Source organism: Fusarium musae, chromosome 2 (assembly GCF_019915245.1).
Source record: "Fusarium musae strain F31 chromosome 2, whole genome shotgun sequence".
Lineage (NCBI taxonomy): Eukaryota > Fungi > Ascomycota > Sordariomycetes > Hypocreales > Nectriaceae > Fusarium > Fusarium musae.
The window spans coordinates 162,677-186,219 of NC_058388.1; the positions used below are offsets into that span (position 1 = coordinate 162,677).

Below are 23,543 nucleotides of genomic sequence, written 5' to 3' on the forward strand. Positions count from 1 at the left end.
ATCTGCATTTAATTCTCGAAATATTATACACTCTGATTACTTTGGCGGTGAAAACATATGCTGTTGGCTGGGGAATGTAGTATGACAAGTGGCAGTGTTGCATAATTTATTACGTTGTATGACTGTACCATAAAGCGCTGTTGCACACCGACAATTTACGAAAGTTCTAACTGGAGCAGAGCCATAAATGTCTCGGGTGGATTAGTCATTTCTTATGCATATAATACCATGTTCCCCAAGATGCTTCGCTTGATCTCGCACCGAAAACGTTATCCAATCCGCCCCAGCACAGGCACCATGACATACGACCGCCCTGCACCAACCACTGATGGATCAGCTCTGTTGTCCACGTTTGATGCCTTGAGCAAGTCCGGCCTTGTTCTCTACGATGAAAACCAGAAGATTGTAGAACATACGGATGGAGACCTTAAGGTTCGCTTCTTATGCCAAAGCTAATACTGAAGATCAAAGCGGCTAATATTGACATAACTGGCATCAAGTTTCATTTTGTTCTCACCAAAGCTCTTATCAAGAAGCCGACTTTATCCACGCCAGAACAGTCATCTGCATCTGCATTCGGCAACGGCGTATCAAATCAACTCCTCCCTGGCAGCGATATCGATACAAATGGCTTCGAGATGGGTAAGAGCGAGAGCAGCACTCACTTCCTTGTCGCCAACAAATTTTGCTTCTCACGACCTCACCTCATGATGCTCACTCGCGATGGGTATCGCAGGCAATACGAGCCATTGAACCAGATCGACTTTGAAGCTACGTGGGGCACTTTGGCCTCCTTGAATAATGAAACGACAGACTACGTTGTGTTCTTCAACTGCGGCAAAGATGGCGGGTGCAGCCGACTACACAAGCATGTACAATTGATGCCTCTTCCCGCTAGTGGATTTGCAGTCGACTTTCTCAATTCAGACAGTAAAAAGGAACCAAAAGTACCTTTCGAATGGTTCTACCACAGATTTCAAGACAGTGCCACTGCAGCTGCGAAAGCGACCGAGATTTACCTCCAGCTTCTTCACCAGGCGGCGGAAGCATGGATGGCTAGCACAGGAAAGGATGTACCAGATGGACAGGCGTGTCCCCACAACGTGGCTTTCACATCTCGCTGGATAGTGGTTATTCCTCGTCGTAAAGCGGCTATCAACAAGGAGGCCGGCGTCAATTCTTTGGGTATGTTGGGGGTAATCGCCGTGGCGACCGAGAAAGAGATTCAGAACTGGGCTAAGCTTGGTCTGACAAATTCGCTCAGAGAACTTGGAGTTCCGAAGAATTTCGATGAAATGCAAGGAAAGTAATCTCTGTTTTCTTCTTAGATACCCATGCTAGGGTGGAATATCAAAGACGGCTTTAGAAGTCTAGTAACTCTATTACAAGTGATAAAAGAAATTAGTGAAGTTTAATTTACTTTAGTTACGGTTTGAGAAAGTTTATTCTAGTGCCCAACTTCATTATCAGCATAAATGCGCGGGGTTTCATTATTTGCGCGGCGAACAGTGCCAACACCGGGCCCAAATATATTCCAGGTTTGTAACACATCAGGGTGACCTCCCATTGGACAATTGTCCTATCACGCTCATGAAACTGTGACGTAGGTTTGCTATTCGGAACTCTCGGATATTCATCAAGGTTCTATTGAAGACCAAACCAACGGCTTTTAAGCGTATATAAACCGGGACGTATTCTACACTGAACTCCCTATTGAACCAATACCGAAATCACAATGGTTTTTAAATTGATACTCCTACGCCATGGCCAGAGCACCTGGAATGAAAAGAACCTTTTCACAGGCTGGAAAGACGTCGGTATCACTCAAAGCGGCCGCGTTGAAGCAATTCAGGCTGGAGCGCTCTTGAAGAGACATCATCACCTGCCAGACCTGTGCCATACCTCGCTACTGCGACGTGCAATCACATCAGGCAATATTGCCCTCGATACAGCAGACCGACACTGGATCCCGGTTACGAAAAGCTGGAGGCTCAATGAGCGCCACTACGGAGCATTACAAGGCCTGAATAAAAGGGCCACGGCAGAGAAATACGGTGATGAGCAGGTCAAGATCTGGCGGCGCTCGTATAATATCCAGCCACCACCAATGTCCGATGACGCCTACCAGAAGCAGAACGAGTACACAAGCGTGCAATGCATCCAAGCACCAAGAACAGAATCATTGAAAGACGTCGTGGCACGCGTGGAACCGTATTGGAAGGAGTGCATCATTCCTGACTTGAGATCTGGCAAGACTGTGCTTGTTGCGGCTCATGGTAATTCACTCCGTGCACTGGCAAAGATTATCGATGGTTTGGGGGATGAAGAGGTTGTGGAGCTGAATATCCCTACAGGGACACCTATTGTTTATGAGCTCGATGACAGTCTACACCCTATAGTGAAGGGTGGCAAGTGGCTTTAAGAGTAATAATTGTGAACTTGTTCTTTGTTCATTCAATTTAAATACTTTCTAGTATAAATCCGTATGACTCAGGCTGGACCTTGACCAACAAATCGTCCCTCACACCAGGTCCACATGTCGCGCTACCAACACCAGCGACCCTTGGACTGAGGTTAAGAAGCGTAGCATCTTCGCGAACAAGGTCGCAAGGATGCCTTGCGTTCTCTATAGTCTGATCTGACAGACGCCCGCTAGTCCAGTTGAAGGTTGCGGCATCGACCCTTGAAGCTCTGATTCCGTGACCGTCGACATTTACAAGCCGCACCCAACGAGTATCCATTCTGTTTCCATTGCCTTGGGGCACATCATATGGGACTTCAAGGTCATCTACAGGCGAAGACCAAATTCCAATGGCTTGTGAGTGCTTCTTATCGGGATAAGACTCGCCTGGACCTCGACCGAACCACGAAGCTTGACTAAGACTCTTGGGCAATCTGATGTTTAAGCCAACCCGAGGGACGTCAACTGGGAAGACTCCCTTAGGATTGAGGTCCAGCTTTATCGATAATGCGCCCTTGGAGGATATGTGGTAGACGGTGTGAATGTCATATCCCCATCCCAAAACTGGAGGGGCGAAGTATGTCCTGGTCTCGATACTGACACCAGAGCCATCAACCCCATTCTCAACCTTGAATGATCTCAACTGAGAAGTCATTCGATGAACACCGTAGTCCTTCCAAACGCTGACAGCGCTGTCTTTATCGTTGTCTGTCGGTGCGCGCCAAAAGCATGGATAAATTGCTGCACGAGTGGCTGGATCAGCTTCCAGCAGATCCGATCCGTGAGACCATTTAGTGACGTAGCCTCGCACGCGATCAAAATGAATCTCCCAGTCCGAGCCAGCCACCTCCACCTTGGTTCGGGTTTCGACGACCTTGACACTTCCTGAAGCTGACAGACTGGCTGGGATACTGGGTTTTCTGTCGGCGGAGATCTTGTGCTGGAACCATGCAACTTCATGTGAAGCTGGTGCCCAAGAGGTAGATTCTTTGAGGGTAAAGGAGAGACTCAAAAACACTTCTTCGTCGTGACCCGAGTACTTAGTCAGGTCGGCGGGGAGAGCAAGCTCTACAGTATCCCAGGGTCGGACGCTTGGAACTTCGAGAGTGCCCGACTCAAGCAAGGATAGCCTAGTAACGCTTGATTAGCTTGATCTCACTATAGCTGTACGTTTGCTTACTTGTCGCCATACGCCTTGATGGCATACTTCGCCTCCAAATGGTCAAGGCTGATAAAGTCATACTCATTTGTGATGAACACCTTGCCCTCTTCAAACTTGAAGTTGATGGGCTGGAACACTCTCTTCAGCTCAATCAGGCCTGGCGTCGGTTTGTGCTCGCTATTACAGAGACCATCCATGACAAATGTGGAATCGTTGGGCTGGTCACCAAAGTCACCTCCATAAGCATAATAGCCATCCTTGTGCAAGAGACCGTGATTCGCCCACTCCCAGATGAAACCACCCTGAAGACGTTTATACTTGCGGAATGCATCTTGGTAGTCATCCAGACCGCCCGGGCCATTACCCATGGCGTGAGCGTATTCGCAAAGAATCACGGGCTTCTCCCACTGCCCGTCCTTGATGCCGTCGATCTCGACATGTCTCTTGAGTCGATCTTGGTCAGGATACATGTAAGAGTACATATCGGTTTCTTGTGCTTTGATGTCGCCTTCGTAGTGAATAAGTCGGTCGTCGATACTTCGTGCATACTCAATCATTGCGACGTGGTTGACACCGTAGAAAGACTCGTTACCAAGAGACCATGAAAAGATGCAAGGATGGTTCTTGTCCCTCTGCACCATCTGGACCATCCTATCGAGGTAGGACTCGCGCCATTCGGGATTATCTGAGGTGAACTGCGCTGCCTTAGGGAAGAACTCCTCCTTGCTTCCTTCATAATCCAGATATGGCGCAGGCGTGACGTGCTGGGTGACAACATCATAGAACCCATGACACTCCAGGTCAGCCTCGTCCATGACCCAGAATCCCAACTCGTCAGCCAAGTCGTACAGCCAGGGCTGGCCAGGATAATGACTTGTTCGGAGGGCATTGATGTTGTGCTGTTTCATGAGCAACAGATCTTGTTTCAGAAATTCATATGGGACAACCCTTCCGTGGATTGGATGGTGGTCATGTCTGTTTGTGCCCCGAAGAAGGATCGTTGAGCCGTTGACAGTGATGAGACCGTCTTTCAGTTCGACCTTGCGGAAGCCAACTTTCTGCGTAATAGTCTGAATTGACTCTCCTCCTTGTGTCTGGAGAGAGATCTCGAGCTGGTAGAGGTAAGGGCTTTCAGCAGTCCACTTCTTTGGGCTCGAAAAAGGCACTTCGAAATTCGTCTTGCTGGCATCAACTGTCTTGCGTGTTGAGGTCACTTCGACACCAGCATCTCGAAGAATGAGCACAATATCAAGCGATGATGTTTCCAGCTTATTCAGGGTGACATCGACTTGGAGAACAGCATTTTCATAGTTCTCATCAAGGTTTGTCTTGACAAAGAAGTCTTCAATTCTCGATTTTCCAGGGAGTGCCAGCAAAGTCACATCGCGGAAGATACCTGACAGCCACCACTGGTCTTGGTCTTCGATGTATGACGCCTCGCACCATTGATAGACTCTCACGACCAATTCGTTGTCACCGTCCTTCTTGGCGATATTTGTTATGTCGAATTCGGCAGCATTGCGACTCCCTTGCGAATATCCGACAAAGGAGCCATTCAGCCAGACGTGATACGCGCTGTCGACACCATCAAACCGCAGTCTGAGTTGATATGTGCTGTCCCATTCAGTAGGAACCTTGAAGTGACGTCGATAAGTTCCCGTGGGGTTCTCTGTTGGTATGTAAGGAGGGTTTGACGGAAACGGGAATTGAACATTGGTATAGTGAGGGTGGCCATGCCCTTGCAGTTGCCAATGGCCGGGCACATTGATCGGGGACCAAGCCTCTTCAGAGCTTCCGTCCTTTGGGGGATATTCTGAAGCTTCCAAGGGCGTTGGGGCGTATTGAAAGTCCCATGTTCCATTGAGGAGGAGATGCGTAGGAGGTAGCCAGTAGGCTCTGGCAGGAAGCCTATTCCTCTGTATCACCTCGAGATTTTCGTAATCTGGCTTGTCCATGGCTGAATGCATAATAGACAATTGACCCTTAGTGAGATGAGAAGCAGGCCTTGGTTGTACGTACGTTGTGAAGCAACGGAGTTATAGGCACGCTAATAAAACCAGGGATCTGTCTTTGGTGATGACACTCGGTGGACTCATTGAGGGGACGATAAGATGAAAGCCCCCACTTTCGCCGAAAAAAGCCGGGGAACCGACGCTCTAAAACAATGACTCGGGTGAGTGCGAGAAACCCCTCATTTGTGAAGCTAGCATAAACACTACAGGTTAAATGATCGCATTTTCACAAATTCGGCATCATGACAATTTAATATGGGGATGCTTTGTGAGCCATGACTGGTTTCTTGAAAACAGGTTCTCGTTACACTTAGTTTAAGGAAACTACATACGGAATGTTTATATGACTTTGTAAAGGTTTGAGATTTTCAGCTTACAATGTTGTAATACTCTCGATACATTGGAATACAATGTTTCGCTAGCATTAAATAAACAGATTAATGCTCAATACCAAGGACTTAATTAATTATACGATAACTTCATACTCCTATATAATTCAATCACCCGGCTCTTTCTATATCGATCCTCGCTTCTCTGTCTCAATGACTTGAACGGTCTTCTCGGTATTCTTCAGAACCTCTCCGACCAGTTTGTCTCCTGCCTCGGGACCATCAAGCACCAATGCTGTCTCCTCCAGGCTCAGGCCACGGGTCTCAACAAACAAGAAGTAGACGACAAGTGCCTCTACAGCCAGCCACACATCGTAAGTAATGTAGTACTTCCAGCCCGAGTTGGTGACACCAATTGGGTTGGCGTATTGGTTGAAGATCAGAGCGCAGGCCACGAACAGGTTGTACAAGACAAGGCCCCTGGCGCGAAGGTTGAAAGGAAGGATTTCAACAACATAAGTGACCTGGAGGACACCCCAACCTGCCGTGAAGAAGACGTTGAAGAGGAAGATCATGGCAAGAACACCCTTGGCGATGCCACTTGGGCCTCCAGTTCCATCATCATTGAGGTCAGTTGACATTTCGTAGGTCGCCTCAAGAGCGGTCCAGACAACGTAGGTTGCCAGAGAACCAAGAGTCGAGAAGAGGAACAGGGCGCGGCGAGGAATACGGTTGACAAGAAGGGAAAACACAACACCCCAGAACAGCCCCCAGACGGTCAGCAACGCGTTGATGAGTGTCTGTGTCTCCTGAGATCGGTAGCCAATCGAGTTGAGAATCAAAGTCAAGTAGTAGCTGATGAGACCATTGCCACTCCACTGACTGAAGAAGCCGACTGCGAGAATGATGAAGAAACGGTGGCGGTTACCCTTAGTCTTGAAGAAAGAGAGGTAGCTGGTAGAGCTCATAGCGTCATTCTCCAAGCGAATGGCAGTTCGGATCTCCTCCATCTCGACAGCGACTGCAGGATTGCTGCTGTCTCCGTTGGCGTGGTACTTGATAAGAAGCTTCTCAGCCTCAGGCTCACGCTCTTGGGCAACCAGCCATCGAGGAGACTCATCGATAAGGAAGCAGAGACCAAGCTGAAGAAAACTGGATAGAGCTTGGAGGATGGAAGGAATTCGCCAAGCCCAGTCGCTGTTGATTCTGAAGGTGCCATAAGTGATCCAAGCTGCAGAGAGAGCACCAAGACCCCAAAGAGTGTTGTAGATAGAAACCATGGGCGCTCGTTGAGTAGGATACGCCAACTCCATGATCAAAACAGGCGCAGCTGTGATGTTCAGAGCCAAGCCGAAACCGAGAATACCTCGAGCAGCAATGAACATGCCTGTATTCTGGGCTCCACCTTGAAGACCAACACCGAGAAGCATGATAGTGGCTCCAACAACAAGACCAGGGCGACGGCCATATTTATCGCAGAACCAGGCACAGAATGGCAAAGCTGCAAGTTGACCAATGTTCTGAATTGCGTTCAAGCTGGAGCGGGTCATGTCAGTTATGGAGCCAAGAGACTCGACAAGGCGCCAAGTTTTAAGCCTCAACGGTCAAAGACTTACATGGCGAGTTTGTTGGCATCAGGGTTGTTGAAGGATGCTTTCCACGTATCCAAACTCTGCAATCCATTCATCATACCTGACAAAGTGGTGAGTAAATATGATCTGACACCAGCCAATTGGCTCGTCACTTACTTCCATCATAGCCAGTGGCATAACTAGATATGAGCGAGAGACAGAGAATCGCATTGAGTTTGAGGATGCCCTTGTTGGCCAGCCAGCCAAACCAGCCTGCGGCCAACTGGTCATCGAGGGCAAGAGAAGCCTGTGCTTGAACCATTGTGATATTTTGATGAGGCGAGGTTTACGTGCAGCGCAGGATTGAGAGAGGGGAGGCAAGGTAGCATTATCTACCATCTGCGTATCTCTGTGGGCCGGTGTTCCCCGCGACGTTGTCTATTATCGGACCCCCCCATGGGGGCGAGCTAGACTAGCTTAGTCCCCAGAGTGCACGCGACCACGATAGACAAGGATGGAAGTGATTAGCATCGGAGAGTCCACCGAACTTTGCCGGGCCCAATCTCGAGCTGCGTTTTCTAGCTTGCGAAGTTAGTCTTATCATCTGATCAGGGTCCAACCATGTACTCGGAGCCGAAATTCCACGCGAAAATAAGTCGCTCGTTTAGGGAACGAGGTTAGAGTTTGGACTTTGCATGTTCGAGTGATTGGATCCGAGTCATTACAGCTGTCAGATCTTATCTACAGATAAGCCGGCATAAACGTACACTGCCCGCTACAACAGCACAAAAGAAGGATTTCTTCAAGGAAAAAAGTACATTGAAAGAAAAGTAAACGGAACAATTGCGCATTAATTCCGTGTTTACCCACTCAAGTTCAAAGATTGAACCTGCATGAACTTTTGCAGCCCCAGCTTTCAATGGAGCCGCTATCAACTGTGGAGTGACCGTTCATCAGCTGTTTCCTAGCCTGATTAATCCAGTCTAGACAACGAAAGGGCAAGGCCAGAATGCGGAGAAATTCCCAAGAGGGGTCAAAACCGCCGGTGTCATTCGCCGGTTTTGCCCATCCCATTCCCAAGGGTCTGGGACACGGATCTGGGGAAAAGACGCTGTTGATCCGGAGTCATGTTAAGAGGGGCTGATTGTCCACTCATTTTCTCTCGCCACAGGTTCCGTTGATTGTTTTTGCCGTATCAATTCACCGTTGAGATATTCAATATGGGTCTTCTTTCACTCGCTACTACTTTCTTGGCCTTTGGGTCTGCTGCGTCCGCGGCGAGTCTGGCTAAGCGTAATACCAATAGCCAGAAGCTTACACCAGGTTTGTTTCAATGTTCTATGGTTGAAATTGGAGTTAATAAAGAATACAGCTGCGCAGAGCCTGTTCGATTACTCCATGTCAGTATCGGATTCGAGATATGACTCAAGCTACGGTTATGTCTGGTACCAGGACAATGGCCAATGGTCCGTCCGCTTTACTGCTTGGCACATTCCAGGCCTGTTGCATCGCGCTCAGGGTGATGATGTAAAGACTGCTGTTAAGGCCATTGAAAATGTGTGAGTCAGATCCTCATCAACCTCATCAAGATGAATTGACTGACATTGTTACCAGCTTGGCAAACCAGCTGAACAGCAACTTCACCTCGGCCTGGTACGGTACTTTCAAGCTCTCGCCAGATGAGCCTGATCCTACTCCTAATGGCCCTCTCTACCCTCCCAGTATCTATGGCACTTATGATCCAAACTGGAGAGAATTCGTCGGGTAAGTCACAACATTCCTCATCAGTGATGAATTTTAGATGCTAACCTTTTTCCAGTACCCAGCTTATCCAAGTTGTCGAGGAATTCGGCCATCTTCTACCAGCCGGTCTTGAATCTCGCATCGAAGATGCTCTTGAGGCTGCTGCAATCGGAGGAATGCGTCGCAACGGATCTTTCCCGCAGGACGACAACTTGATTCTTGGCTACTCCAACCCGGCCATCATGCGAGCTCTCACCACAGGCTGGGTCGGAAAGCGCAAGAACAACAAAGTGCTCATCAACTTTGCCAAGGAGCAGGGCGACGATCTCCTGAAGCTTTTCAAGCGTTGCCAGAACTCGCTGTCTGAGTATAATGCTCCCAACTACTACGGCATTGACATTTGGGCTCTTGCAGCCAACATTGCTTATGGTCCCAAGGATGCTCCCATGACCAAGAACTCAGTCTTTATCCTGCAAGAGTTATGGAAGGATGTCGCTGCTCACTACAATCCTTATCTTGGCAACATGGTTGGACCTTATGATCGTGCTTACAGTCGTGATGCCACCACTCACTCTCAGATTCTCTCCATGATTCTCTGGGGTGTCTACGGACGCGGCGTTGGCGGTCAACCTCCTCTCGGCGAAGCCGATCTCCTCTACGATATTGCGCAAGGTGCTGCCCTCGCTCTTGTCATGGATGTCATCGCGCCCACAATCTCCAAGGACGCTCAGGCCATCATCAAGTCCAAGGGCAAGTGGAAGGGCACACGGTTCATCAAGAAGACCATCTACGAGGAGCTTGACTCGAACAACGCCCGCCACGTCACCTCTTGGCTCAGTGCTGAGCTGATGATTGGCGGCCAGACCGTCAACGAGACCAAGAACCGAGGCAACCAGTATGTCCCAGCTATCGTGCAGTGGGCCTCTGATCCTTCGCACAAGCCTTACCCATACATGGGCTTCTTCTCGCTGTATCCCAGCGCCTCAACCCTGAACGCAAAGGCTGAAGCCAACAAGTTGACTGTCTCTTACCCCAACACTACCCAGGATGGAGCCAACATCTTCACTTTTGCTCTGACTGGTATTCCCCCTTCTTGGACTCTAGGCGGCAAGAACGTTGTCAAGGGTCTTGAGAAGCTGCCCTGTCTTGATGTGAACGTCACTGCACCGGGACTGGTGAAGCAGGATGTCGTTTATGGAGCTACACTTAGGGATCACTGGATTTACAACATCTCGTACGCGGTGCCTGAGGGATTCAAGGGTACCCCTAGTGTCACTTTGGACATGACTTATACATGCTAGAGTAACAGGGGGCGGGATGCAACACTGAGTAATGGGGTAGATATGTTTCTGTCAGATAATTAGTAGTGTAACATAGCATGTGTCAATAAAGAGGAGTTCGAAAATTTAGAACTCATCTGGTCTGGTTCTCGACTCATGTTCCAAGGGAGGTTTTTTTTGTGGCGTTTGGTAGTTGGCCGCATTTTTATCATTTGCCGATAAGGAGCTAACTTAAAGTTGTTAGTGTCCCGTACCCAAGGGACCGGAACCACAGGATGGCCGTAGTATCCCGGTTCAGTAACTACCGTGAAACTCTGTTTGGCTCGGTCTACACACCGGCAAAGTTCGGGCTTCTCCCTTGCTTCTATCTTAGCCCAATGACATAATGGAGAGTTTGGCACGTTTATAGAGGAAGATTGTATAAGATATAGTTACCAGTTGACAAGATATCGTTTCTAGACTTTGTGCAAGTTGACATTATCCATCGAATACTATTGTTCAAATACCTATCCACTTTTCCAAGCCAAGATGCGTCTCGTAATCCGCGAAGGCCCCCAAGAGGCATCTCAATACATCTCTGACTACATCATCAGTAAGCCTTGCCTGCTTACATATGGCTCCGAGCTAGTGCTGATACTGTAATTCTCAGATCGTATTCGTGCTTTCAATCCTACATCCGAAAAGCCATTCGTCCTCGGCCTACCAACCGGAAGCAGTCCTCTTCATATATACAATGACTTGATCAAAGCATACAAGGCCTCCAAGATATCCTTCCAACATGTCGTAACATTTAATATGGACGAATACGTCGGTCTACCCCGCGAACATCCCGAGTCATACTACTCTTTCATGCACCACAATCTCTTCAAACACATCGACATCCAACCAGAGAATATCCACCTGCTCAATGGGAATGCCCCTGACCTCTTCGCTGAGTGTTCAGCTTATGAAGATAAGATCAAGTCATTTGGTGGCATTGAGCTTTTCCTTGGGGGTATAGGAACAGACGGCCATATTGCTTTTAATGAGCCAGGTTCCAGTCTTGTCAGCCGAACACGAATCAAGTCTCTGGCATATGAAACCCGGATTGCAAATGCGAGGTTCTTTGACAATGATATCGAGGCTGTTCCTGACATGGCCTTGACTGTTGGAGTGCAAACTGTTATGGATGCACGAGAAGTCGTCATCATTGCCACGGGTGCATCGAAAGCCATTGCTATTCAGCAAGCAGTTGAGGGTGGAGTCAGTCACCTCTGCACACTCTCGTGCCTTCAATTACATCCAAAGAGCATGGTGGTAGTGGACAGAGACGCTACCCTCGAGTTGAAGGTGAAGACGGTGAACGTAAGTAAACAACCCAAGTTGCCTCCATCAACGAGACTGACAAGTATAGTATTTTTACGGAGTCGAGAAGACTATCAGACAGAGGGAGGTCTCGGGCCACCTGCCTCCATCACCCACATTAACAGCTGATGGGGATGAAGATGGTGACCTGAAGCCTGATAACATGGCATCACGTATAGCTCCCACAATGAGGGTACGGTCTGTGACGTTCCCAGTTGGAATGTGAGGTCAAATTTTCTAGGTAGATCGGTAGTTTTATTTATCCGGGAAATTGTATCTGCTGCAAATTTACTTGATCAAACAATTGCCACGAGTAATCAAACGTGGGGTCCATCACTGTAGGATGTCCTGGTTGCACATATGTGAAGTCTGGCGTGCTGATATCTTGGAGGCTATCCTCTAGTCGTGCGATAAGCTTATCGCAAAGACTTGGCTTGGGTTCGTTCTTTTGCTTTAGAATATCAAGGTGCAACCTGATATTTCTCATGTCTAGAAAACGTTTAGTGATTGAATCAAACATGAACGAAATACTTACCGTCTATCTCTCCAACTCCCCCTTGTAGTCCTTGCAGAACTATCAAGGCCGCCCAGGTTATCATTATCAAGTCCCAGTTCGCCCAGATGGAGTCATCATGCTGATGAAGCTTTAGTGTCGCCCTCGCTGACAGGAGTAGCTCTTCCTGCTCATTTGACGTTATGCTATGTGCCCAAAGATTGCCACTTCGAGCAGGATGGTAGATCGACAGCACGAGTAGTCGATGCAGAACATACTGGCGGAGAACCAACTTGCTGCTTTGGTCATCAGGCTCTGTCATCTTCCCCTTGAACTCCTGAAGCCAGTCATCTAGTTGCTTGGCCCAATCTTTAATAAGGATACCATCAATGGCAGTGAAGCTTGTGGCTGAACCATGGTAGCTCAGGCTGGATTCCTGGAAGCAGGACCAGATGGTTGGTAATCTTCGCCCAGTAAAGTGACTCAACCCTGTATGCATCATCCTGGAAAGCTTGTATAACTGATCGAGGGGTGACATGCGTAGGATTGGCAGTGGTGCTTCAATGGGAATCACTGGGCACGACAAATAAATCGATGAGTGCTCCAAATCAACGATCTGAATACCGCTGAACAGCTTACGCCATTCTCTTGACGTATCATCAACATGGGCAGGGCAATAGTCCAGCATCAGTCGGTAACCAATGGCAATCCAGTTGCCAGTTTCCTTTATATTGCCTTCTGTCAGCAAACCAGCAAGGACTATACCAAGGACAGTCTGGAAAGCCCACTCCTCCTGGGAGACAGTTGACTCTCGGGGTGTTCCGATTTCACTGCTGGGGATGCTCAGTTGAGCGATGGCGTTACATAAAACAGTGAAGAATTGGGGTGCAATTTCTAACACGTCTGGTGGTCCGCGGCTGCTTGAACAATAGAGAATGGATGCAAGTAGGATCGGTTGAGGCGTTGAAAATGTTTGCTTGTCGGGCATAAAGTGTAGCCCTGGCATCCTGTCATGAAAGCTAGAACAAATACATGTTACTAATGGCTTTTTACAATGCAGAGAGAAGGAAACGTACGAGGACCAGAGCGACTCAATAGTATCACGTTGCCAAATTGACGATGGCACGCCTGGGGAACACCTTTGTAAGAGTACAATCGCACTCCAGAGTGGTCCATCGGGTGTTGGTTCTGGTGACTGCTCCGAAACTCCAGAGAACATTCCCACAGCACCAAAGTCCATTTCACTATCGGCCACAATGGATAGCCTCTCCTCAACAACCTTTAACCTAGATAGCACGTTGTTCTTGAAATCTAGATCCAGAGTCCCTGACAGCGAGGGCAACTGAGCTGCATTCGCTCTAGGGACAAACACACAAGGGAGTCCTGCTCGGCGACATCGACGGCACGCTTCACTGCTACCCTGGAGGACGCATTTCATCTTCTGCTTTCGGCAGTTGACTTGGCAGCTTAATCAGCGTTCAATGTCTTGGGTCATAGGTCCAGAGACAGGGGGTTACCCACTGCAAGCCTTGCGGGCCTTGAGTGCTGAAGCCTCATCTGGGGCGTCGCGGTCGAGAGGACGGGAATCTTCGCCGAATGCCATGGTCGAGTGTCAGAGTGGCCGTACGTGGATGTCTGCTCTGCTGTGCTCAGTGGATGTGCATATGCAGAGTGGATGAAGCAAGAAATGTGCGGGGAGCGAAAGAACGGCGAAGCGACCGATATTTCCCAGGTGTCTTATCAGACTAGTCATCCCCGGTCTAGTACAAATGTGGCTACCCGATCCGGGGTTGACCGCCTCCGGGCCGGACTTTGCCGTTGAGCATGCCGATGAGATTGCACCATTCCTGGTCAATGCGGATTGAGCTGACTGCGGAATTATTAACAGTTTTGGTATTAGTCTTTGGCCTTGCCTCTGCAATGCGTACCGTACTCACAGTTTCCATCTTTACGTATTATTTCGCCTGTCTTGCTTTGCCATGTTGGAGGGTGGCTTAGGGGACAGCCAGCAGGCGACTGTTCAATCGGTTGCCCAAGAATTCGAGGTCGGGAGCGAAAAGATACAGGAGATAACGAATCACTTTGTGAAGCAGATAAGTATGCATTGCGTGTTGCTATCTCGAGTGTGTCTCCTTACTGACCCAACCTATCAGAACATGGTTTGAAAGACAAGCATGCTTATCAGATACCATCTTTCGTCACTCATATCCCAAGTGGCCGAGAGAAGGGCCTTTTTCTTTCAGTTGATCTTGGCGGTACAAACTGTCGCGTGTGTGCTGTGACGCTTCATGGCGACTCGACGTTCGATGTGTTTCAGAGGAAGCACTTCGTCCCGCATGATATTCGCGTGCACTCAAGTCACAAACCTCTATTTCATTTCATCGCCCTGAAGATCCAAGACCTCCTTCGCGAGCATACGAGTGAGAGAAGTAGTGAGGGTTCCGATGTTTCCTTCAACCTTGGCTTCACATTCAGCTTCACTTGCGAGCAGACCTCTATCTCCAGCGGTACCCTCGTCCACTGGGACAAAGGATGGGATATCCCAAGCACTCTGGGCCAAGATCCTTGCGCATTACTACAGGAAGCGATTGATGAGATCTCATTACCAGTGCGAGTTTGCGTTCTGGCCAACGATGCAGTCGGAACACTGCTTACTAGAGCATATACCTCGAAAACGAAAAACTCCACCTTGGCATCTATAATTCTCGGGACCGGCACAAACGCTGCGTATATTGAGCGAGTGGCAAATATTCACAGACTCGATACAACAGCCGATCGTACACAACGACCTGATAGTGACGGAATCATGGTGATTAATACAGAGTGGGGATCATGGGATGACGGTTTGAAGGTTCTTCCTCAAACACGGTTAGACAAACTCGTCGATGAGTCTTCTTCAGATCCTGGATGTGGCCTTCTTGAGAAGATGGTCTCCGGCATGTATCTCGGGGAGCTACTGCGCTTATCACTCTTGGACCTGATGCGCGACGATGCATTAGATATGTCATTTCCAGACGGTAGCCCTGTTTACGCCCACATGGGTATTGACAGCGCATTCTTGTCCAAGATCGCAGAGTCAACACCAGAGAATTCGCCGTCAGCTTTATCTTATATCACCGACACGATAGGAGCAACGGGTGTGACATCGAAGGACTTGCAGACTATCCAAACGTTGGCTACTGTTATCGTGAAACGATCTGCTCGATTAGTAGGTGCTGGCCTTGCTGCCATCATCATACAGTATGGCAGGCTTGATACTTCAGGCATGTCTCAGAAGACGGATCTCGGAGGCCATACACATCAAATACACGAGGTGTCGACATCAAGGCAGACCGGCAGCCGGCGGAACACCTTCACACGATTCATACGTCGCATGTTTGGCTGCATAAGCCCGGAAGAACCTTTACCGACATCGCCAAGCGGGTCGTCATATGACTCCAAGGATACGCTTGAGTCTTCGGAATTGGCAGATGAGGTGATTGATATTGCGGTCGATGGCTCACTATTTGAGTTCCATACTGCTTTTGAGAGCTTTATGCGTACTGCTCTGCGCGACGTTGAAGCTATTGGGAAGGCAAATGAAACGAGGATAAAAATAGAGCTTACACGAGACGGGTCGGGGACTGGTGCGGCACTCATAGCTGCGGCTGCAGCGTAGCATATGCATATTGGTATAGATGGTTAATTAGATCTGGATGAAAGAAACTCATAAACTTGGTTCTCCTAATGATTAAGATCCTTCAGCATGCTTATAACTAACTCCCTTCCTCAGATAAGAGCTGTCTCCGTACAGCGTTCTTGTCGTTCCTGAACCCGAAGAGGAAGACCAAGTGTATACATGTCGCCCCAGAACCAACTCAGCGACACGACCACCACAGCTGCTCTACTTCGAAGGTTTTAGAACAAAGTTGTCGAGCTTGAGTGTCAACTTCCCATCTCCCTTGCCCGTCTCTTGACCCGGCACAATCCAATTGATGACCAAGGTACATTTGCCAACATTAATGTTATACGGCAGCTTCATCGACAGGTTAACCCACTGATTTGTCTTGTGCGTTGCTCGCTGCACAGGGTATCCAAGTGAGCTGTTGAAAGAGTTGGGTCCAAAGGCGAGTGTTCCAACTTGGCCCTGGCCCCTGGGGTCGTAGACCCAGATAGTCATTCCAGGTTGGCGGGGATCCAGGCCCTGAGCTGCGCCCTTGGGGAGGTACATGGACCATGAAAGATCGTACTTTCCAAACTTGCAGTTGGTGAAGTTCTGTTCAAGTCTGCTGAAGCCGTATTCGTTCTGTGTCGTGGCGAGACCAGAGATCTGGAGAGCCTGGTCGCTCTTGTAGCCAGATGCCACGATCTTCTGGCTGGTAAGCTTGGGGTAGTACGGAGCATAGACCCATGGTTCTGACGCATGTTAGTGGATTGTCAATGGTGAAGTGAATTTACGAGCTAGTGATGGAAAAAGGTTTTGGGAATATGTTGTTGGCTGTTGACTGGACTCACTGATGGATTTGGACTCGAAGCCAGCATTTTTAAGCATGTTTGAGGGATTGGTGCATGCTCGCTTATCGAGAGATGAAAAGAGGGAGCTCAAGACCCCTGAGGGTGCAGCAAGAGTTGAGGCAACAAAGGCCAATGAGTAGAAAAGCTGTATTTTGACCATCGTGACGAATCGAGAAATGAGATTTCGGGTTCTGTTTTATCACAATCTCCAGAAGAGCACTTTTGCAGACCACACCGTCTTTATAAGGATTGTCACTGGGCATTGTTATTAATCTGAGCGACGCATGTGAGCTCATGTTTTTTCTCGTGGCTTTGGTCTGGATCTGTTTGGGCGCCGATCGAGACCTTCAGGGTGTTCAGCTAATCTAGATAGTGGCATATAGCTACACGAGCTATTGACTACTAGCTTGGCTTGCATGCCAGTTCAGGAACTTCAGCTTTCCACCTGCTCGGTATCATTTTGTGCTAATTGACGTTAATTGCAGAAAGAAGTTAGCTTGTACTGAAATGATGAGTCTATTGGTGAGTCTGTGATCCGCTTCGGATAACCAAAATCGAGCTAAGATAAGCGTTGCTGAGAAGGTACGGATTATGGATTTCCCGATGCTTCAGCCCCAAGCAGGATGTTTCTTGCTTGCATTGGTGTCATTTGCTCATTGCTTCTGGATATCATTAAGTGCTATCGACTTGGATATAGTTTATAGACTATGTTGCGTTCTTGTTATGTTTTTGTGGTGGAGATTGCAAGGAACCTGGTTCGTTCTTTGACATTTCCAGATAGATGGTTAGCTAATTCTAAAAGTCTGGAGCCGCAAGCAAAACGATGTGAAGAGCAGATTTCAATACAATTATCTCTAAATGACTCCCAGGTCAAATAGAAACGAGCTGTTATACAATACTAGTAAACACATGCTTGTTTATACAATAACAGTAGGCTGCAACGAATACGGATACAATGGGAATCGTTTAGAGGCTCCCGGGTAGCATCCGAGAGACAAGAAGACTTGACCTCGGATAAAACCCGAAATAGATGCGGGGTGTAACAGATCCACCAATCGGAGCACAGCGATATCGTTTCCGGGTACTTGAACTCCAAAATTCCGTTTGTGATTGGCAATTCCGATACGTTAAATACAGTCTTGGATGTCCTTTCGCGCGAGGAGGCATTTCTATCACTGACTGCGTCGATATCGATCTTCAATTACCTCAAGTAAGCAATGTCGAAAGAATTCTCCGAAGAGGACATCGCCGCGCATAACACGCCGGATGACCTATGGCTGGCGATCAATAATAAAGTCTACGACTTTACGGATTTTGCGCCAGATCATCCAGGAGGTGCCGAGAGTGAGTAGCCGATAACTGTATAACAACAACGACATTATTATGGGAGCTGACATGGAAAAGTCATCTACCAATATGCTGGCAAGGATGCGAGTGACGAGTACAACAGTTTTCACGCGCCGTCATTGGTCCAGAAAGCACTAGATGCCAAATATCACCTTGGATCTCTCAAAGTGTCTAGCAATAAGAAAGAGCCAGAATCCAATGGGCAAGCAAAGAGCAAATCAAGTAATCCCAGTGAGAGACCTCCTCTTCGCGACATCATCAACTTGCACGACTTTGAGAACGTAGCATCAACAGCACTCGCAAAGAAGGAATGGGCATATATCAGTGGAGGAGCAAACGATAATCTCACCCGTGACGCAAACGCCTCATTCCTCGGTAGAATCTGGCTACGGCCAGCAGTCATGAGAGACGTCCGAACAGTCGACACCACAACCGAGCTATTCGGTTGCAATCTCCAGTTACCAGTATACATCTCACCAACTGGCGCAGCCTTGACTGGTGGCGAACAAGGAGAGCTCGCATTAGCCAAAGGAGCAGCAAAGACAGGCATCATTCAGACACTGGCAACACCCTCTTCCTTCCCACATGAAGATGTCCTTGACGTCACGCCAGAACGAGCCTTTTTCCAGTTATACGTGAACAAGAACCGAAAACTATCAGAAGACCTGCTGAAAAAGGTCGCAAAAACTGGCAAGATCAAAGCACTCTTCGTCACAGCAGATTTACCCGTCGTGTCCAAGCGAGAAGCTGACGAGAGAGTTAAAAGCGCGAACGTCGGACCAGGGGAAGACTGGAAAGGATCGGGGCTGGCACGTCAAACGGGCTCGTTCATTGATCCATCTCTGAATTGGGATGATATCACCTGGCTCCGTGCTCAGGTCGACGTCCCCATTGTCATCAAGGGAATTCAGAGATGGGAAGATGCTAAACTGGCTATGCAACACGATGTGCAGGGCATTGTTCTAAGCAATCATGGAGGGCGCGCAGCGGACACAGCTCCTCCGTCAATTTTGCTACTCTTGGAGCTTCACAAGAATTGCCCTGAAGTGTTCAATAAACTCGTCGTTTTAGTTGATGGCGGATTTAGAAGAGGTTCTGATGTTCTCAAAGCTATCTGCCTTGGAGCATCAGCTGTTGGTCTTGGAAGACCATTCGCTTACTCAGTCGGCTACGGTGAAGACGGCGTTGAACACGCCTTCAATAGTAAGTTACAATCACCAAAAGTCCAAGCAACACTTCCAGTACTAACACCCCCAAGTTCTACGAGACGAGCTGGAAACCGCGATGCGTCTTTGTGGCCTGACAAACTTGGCAGATGCCAGCCCCGACTATGTAAACACTGCAGATGTAGATCACTTTGTCCGCGCTGGAGGACATCCTTACGCCCGAAAAGTGCGGAGACCTGGTTCCAAGCTTTAAAGAGGTCACGACACATCAGAGCTTGTGAATAGCCGTGCGGGTATCGGCATTCCGAGAAAAGCGCATGGTTTTTCTGCAACTTCACGATCGATTGTCCCTCTGACCCGGCATAAATGGCGTGGCTAAGTTGATGAGGTTACAGTATCGGTACAGAAGAGGGTTGGGGGCTGGGAAGAATGAGGGGAATGGGTTATATTAGATCTGGGGTTCAATATCTGTGCTTAGTTTTTGCATTTTGCCACCGGGTAAAATACGTAAAATGAAGGAGGGCACGTCAAGTTCAATGCCGAATTAATTGACAATTTACTTGGAAGCTGGCCGTTTATTAGTGATGTCTCTCTGTGGATCTAGCCTGTGGAGTCGAGTAACCACTTCCGAGAGGATGAAACCGGTCCCAGTTTAACCGCTTGCACTGCAATGCCGGAGGAACAATGCCCGGATCGTCGAATAAAGTCAAAGCTGAAGCTCAGAATGGCAGCATGTCACAAAACCAGTCTCCGCATTGTCGAACCACGTGGCGACGTTCCAGATCGAGGAGCCCGGCTGTTTATCAGCTGCCCTGCATCGATTGACCCAGCCTCTGAAATCACCCGTCGAATCATGGGTTATTCCGTCCGTTTGTGGTTTAATTGCTAGGGGCACAGGGGGTCGCGAATTTAGCCTGAACACAACATAGCAGCGTTTCAGGACATATTCCCACTGGGGGTCAAAGGCCTGATTCATCTATGCAATGTTATGATCAGGGAGCAATAGCTTCGGGCCGGCTCAAATGGAGAATTTGTTTGCTTGCTGAAACAACACCTCGTTCAGTGATCATCCCTATATAAACACTCCTTGGCACCGACAATCAATATCACATTTACCTTGTCAATCACTTCTCTTTCTTCACTTTTTGTATATATCTATCTTTTCGTACATATTCATCCACAATGAAGTCATTCCTCAAGGCTGCTGTCAGCACTTTCCTGCTCGTTGGCACCGTCGCCGGCGCTGCTATCGAGGACCCCGTTGAGCTCTTCAACCGCCAGGCATCCGGTGTTGTCATCCGCCAATGCACCCGACCCGGTGTCCTCGCTCTCGCCTACGATGACGGCCCTGGACAGTACACCAGCCAGCTCGTCGACATCCTAAACAACGCTGGCGCCAAGGCCACCCTCTTCCTGACCGGCACGCTCTACGGCTGCATCTACAACCAGCAGGCCGCCATCAAGAAGGCCTACAACTCTGGCCACCAGATCGCCAGTCACACCTGGACTCACCCCCAGAACTTCGGCAGTCTCAGCACCGACGGGCTCAAGCAGGAGATGCAGAAGGTCGAGCAGGCCCTGGTCAACATCATCGGCAAGAAGCCCGCCTACATGCGCCCTCCCTACCTCGCCACCGGCGGCAACGTGCTGCCCACCATGCAGCAGCTCGGATACAAGGTCATCACCGACGATGTCGACTCCGGTGACTGGAATGGTCAATCGGCGCAGCAGAGTCTGCAGAAGTTCCAGCAGGCTGGTGCTGGTGGAAACGGTCACATTCCCCTCATGCACGAGACCTACGCCAGCACGGTGCAGACTCTCACTCCTGCCTTGATCAACTGGGCTAAGCAGAACAACCTCAAGCTCGTCACTGTTGGTAAGTTTGGCAAGAAATGGTAAATGGATCAAGTATAAGAAGTGTTGCTAACAATTTGTAGCTGACTGCCTTGGTAACGCTGGTGGTGCTTACCAGTCTGGAACCTTCAACGGCAACGGACAGAACTACTGTTAAGCTACTAATTAGCATGACTGAAGAGTTTGTTGGAACAAATCCACGAGTTGCTATTTGCGACATTGTTTCAAGTTGAGAGGCGGTTGTATGAACGGAGTTTTCAGGTCTAGTGATTCAGGTAGTTGAGCTACATCACAATGCCAAGTACATATTTCTTTCTGCAAATGGCTCCGCCTGACGCAGCGTACATATATATGCAAAGACCCATCTCCCAAAATAATGCTGTTTAAATACCATTCTTGAGGCTCTTGTGACTACGGAAACCGCCCTTTCTCTCTTGTTGCTACTTCAGAACATTGCTATCAAGAAGAATACAAAGTGATTTGACTACACAGACGCTACCCAAAGCTGCACAGAGCATAGCCGAATGTCGTTAGTTGCAACGCGGACACAGGTAGCGAGCATTCCGTTGACGTTTATACTCCCGAGGTTGGAGACGTCGTTGAGCCAGTGTCGACACCAACGTGTGGGTTGCTAAGCTCGCTGATCCTATCATAAAAAGGATCAAGTGGTAAACTTACGTTGTCTGGTTATAGTCGTTTCATCGACGGAAGAACATCTCATTAGCTTAAACGCGTAAATGAATAGAGCTGTGATTACAGAATATTACTATCGGCCCAAGACATTTATGCACCTAGAAGCTTACGGCATAAACATAGTACTGCGAGGGCTATCAGATCGGAAATTGACGTGCACTTCCGTTGGCATATGACTAGACGTTATGCTTTGTTCTTTCGTATAGGTACCAAACGTCAATTGGAGATGATATCATTGGTCTACTGTCTATCAAGGCCCAAACATTCCGAAATAGATACAAATTTAAAACCCTTAGAGGTAAAGAGATCCAATAGGTGTTGCGTTACAACTGTGGCGCTTGTATGGTAATGGCCATGCATCAAGACGATAGGTCCTGCATAGTCGTCCTTATCGATGTTAGGCTGATTGCGTACCCAGCTCTTGATGATCTCAATGGTGGACTCATATTTGTCATCCTTTCCAAAGATCCAGTCCATTGTGTCCATATTCCACTGTATAATGCTGTACCCATTGTCATTCAGGGTCATTCTGCAATCAATTTCACATGCGCCATAAGGAGGCCTGACGAAACTGGATCTAAATCCAATCACATCATACAGCCATGCATTCATCTTTTCCTGTGAGGCATTAGCTTTAAAGAATGAGGACAAGATATACAGAGCATACAATATTATCCAATGCCTTGTCACGGCCAGCCTCATCTAGGTTGATATGGTCCCACCTAGCAGGCATTAGTTGAATAGACTGCAGAAAACTTGGTAAAACTAACGTGTGGAGTCCAATTTGATGCCCAGATTTATATGCAGCTTGGACGTATTTATCCAGCTTCACTGTATGGTAATGGCGCGGAGCATTTGGAAAAAACGTCGCTGTTGCGTTGTAGCTCTTCAAGAGCGCCAAGAGGTCGTATATCCCCTCATTAGGATTATCGTCATAAGTGAGAGCGATAGTGCGTGGTGTAACACATCGTCCTACAGAGATTAATCGGGGACCTTTCAATGCTGCGAGGTGCTCTGGGTTGACTTACTGTATACCTTTGTGCGATGCTTTAAGGTGGAGGATGCACCATAGTCTGAGCTTCCCTGGAAGCTGAAAAGAATCAGAATCTCTTGGCGTAACGGGTCCGAGTAACTTACTAGAAGAAAACTAGGGCGATCCCGAGTAGAACCAAGATCCCTTTATGGGCTGGCTGTAAGCTGGACATGACTTGAGCGGGCTTTGTGGCGTGAGTAGATGTGAAAACTAAAGGCGAAAAGAGTCTGGCAAAGATTCAGAATACGAACTGAACCAGCATACCCACCTCTGTATAAATCTGTCGTCACAAGACCCACTCGAGATCTCCGCCTCAAATGTCCCATACACCCTTCCGACCCGAGGTAGTGTCACGCAGCCGACATTTCTCTCCGCCACCTATTGCAAAGCAACGTCTTTCACCGCCTGAAGAAAAGCTTTCATCAACGCATCGGTCCGGCAATTACGATGTCACCTTCGTCACATCATCGCCTTGATATCTTTACGGGCGTTGGGAGTTGGGAACTACTAAACGTTAAGTAGCGGGGTGAAAAACGTGTGCGCGTCTGTGCATGAACCTGG

At 48.5% G+C, this 23,543-nt stretch overlaps 11 protein-coding genes across 11 annotated transcripts; 7 read left to right on the forward strand and 4 right to left on the reverse strand.

Moving 5' to 3' along the window:
• Positions 1–228: 228 nt before the first annotated feature.
• On the forward strand, positions 229–1,310 carry J7337_002001 (uncharacterized protein; the record flags this gene model as incomplete). Its single annotated transcript, XM_044819734.1, has 2 exons — positions 229–432; positions 501–1,310. 2 exons carry the CDS (start codon positions 229–231, stop codon positions 1,308–1,310), a joined length of 1,014 nt encoding a protein of 337 aa, XP_044684034.1.
• Positions 1,311–1,735: 425 nt separating this feature from the next.
• J7337_002002 (uncharacterized protein) lies at positions 1,736–2,422 on the forward strand (the record flags this gene model as incomplete). Its single annotated transcript, XM_044819735.1, has 1 exon — positions 1,736–2,422. The coding sequence occupies one exon, from the start codon at positions 1,736–1,738 to the stop codon at positions 2,420–2,422; it is 687 nt and encodes a 228-aa protein (XP_044684035.1).
• Positions 2,423–2,459: 37 nt separating this feature from the next.
• Positions 2,460–5,578, reverse strand: J7337_002003 (uncharacterized protein; the record flags this gene model as incomplete). The annotated part of the gene is made up of 2 exons (XM_044819736.1): positions 2,460–3,591; positions 3,642–5,578. The coding sequence occupies 2 exons, from the start codon at positions 5,576–5,578 to the stop codon at positions 2,460–2,462; spliced, it is 3,069 nt and encodes a 1,022-aa protein (XP_044684036.1).
• Positions 5,579–6,149: 571 nt separating this feature from the next.
• Positions 6,150–7,857, reverse strand: J7337_002004 (uncharacterized protein; the record flags this gene model as incomplete). Its single annotated transcript, XM_044819737.1, has 3 exons — positions 6,150–7,500; positions 7,581–7,656; positions 7,713–7,857. The coding sequence occupies 3 exons, from the start codon at positions 7,855–7,857 to the stop codon at positions 6,150–6,152; spliced, it is 1,572 nt and encodes a 523-aa protein (XP_044684037.1).
• An 898-nt stretch (positions 7,858–8,755) lies between these two features.
• J7337_002005 (uncharacterized protein) lies at positions 8,756–10,579 on the forward strand (the record flags this gene model as incomplete). Its single annotated transcript, XM_044819738.1, has 4 exons — positions 8,756–8,858; positions 8,908–9,094; positions 9,150–9,299; positions 9,355–10,579. 4 exons carry the CDS (start codon positions 8,756–8,758, stop codon positions 10,577–10,579), a joined length of 1,665 nt encoding a protein of 554 aa, XP_044684038.1.
• Positions 10,580–11,086: 507 nt separating this feature from the next.
• Positions 11,087–12,128, forward strand: J7337_002006 (uncharacterized protein; the record flags this gene model as incomplete). Its single annotated transcript, XM_044819739.1, has 3 exons — positions 11,087–11,150; positions 11,208–11,902; positions 11,952–12,128. The coding sequence occupies 3 exons, from the start codon at positions 11,087–11,089 to the stop codon at positions 12,126–12,128; spliced, it is 936 nt and encodes a 311-aa protein (XP_044684039.1).
• Positions 12,129–12,161: 33 nt separating this feature from the next.
• On the reverse strand, positions 12,162–13,998 carry J7337_002007 (uncharacterized protein; the record flags this gene model as incomplete). Its single annotated transcript, XM_044819740.1, has 4 exons — positions 12,162–12,391; positions 12,438–13,414; positions 13,472–13,861; positions 13,913–13,998. The coding sequence occupies 4 exons, from the start codon at positions 13,996–13,998 to the stop codon at positions 12,162–12,164; spliced, it is 1,683 nt and encodes a 560-aa protein (XP_044684040.1).
• A 376-nt stretch (positions 13,999–14,374) lies between these two features.
• J7337_002008 (uncharacterized protein) lies at positions 14,375–16,053 on the forward strand (the record flags this gene model as incomplete). Its single annotated transcript, XM_044819741.1, has 2 exons — positions 14,375–14,492; positions 14,549–16,053. The coding sequence occupies 2 exons, from the start codon at positions 14,375–14,377 to the stop codon at positions 16,051–16,053; spliced, it is 1,623 nt and encodes a 540-aa protein (XP_044684041.1).
• A 225-nt stretch (positions 16,054–16,278) lies between these two features.
• J7337_002009 (uncharacterized protein) lies at positions 16,279–16,926 on the reverse strand (the record flags this gene model as incomplete). Its single annotated transcript, XM_044819742.1, has 2 exons — positions 16,279–16,790; positions 16,890–16,926. The coding sequence occupies 2 exons, from the start codon at positions 16,924–16,926 to the stop codon at positions 16,279–16,281; spliced, it is 549 nt and encodes a 182-aa protein (XP_044684042.1).
• Positions 16,927–18,106: 1,180 nt separating this feature from the next.
• Positions 18,107–19,655, forward strand: J7337_002010 (uncharacterized protein; the record flags this gene model as incomplete). The annotated part of the gene is made up of 3 exons (XM_044819743.1): positions 18,107–18,233; positions 18,294–19,439; positions 19,495–19,655. The coding sequence occupies 3 exons, from the start codon at positions 18,107–18,109 to the stop codon at positions 19,653–19,655; spliced, it is 1,434 nt and encodes a 477-aa protein (XP_044684043.1).
• Positions 19,656–20,584: 929 nt separating this feature from the next.
• Positions 20,585–21,413, forward strand: J7337_002011 (uncharacterized protein; the record flags this gene model as incomplete). Its single annotated transcript, XM_044819744.1, has 2 exons — positions 20,585–21,278; positions 21,340–21,413. 2 exons carry the CDS (start codon positions 20,585–20,587, stop codon positions 21,411–21,413), a joined length of 768 nt encoding a protein of 255 aa, XP_044684044.1.
• Between the last annotated feature and the right edge of the window lie 2,130 nt (positions 21,414–23,543).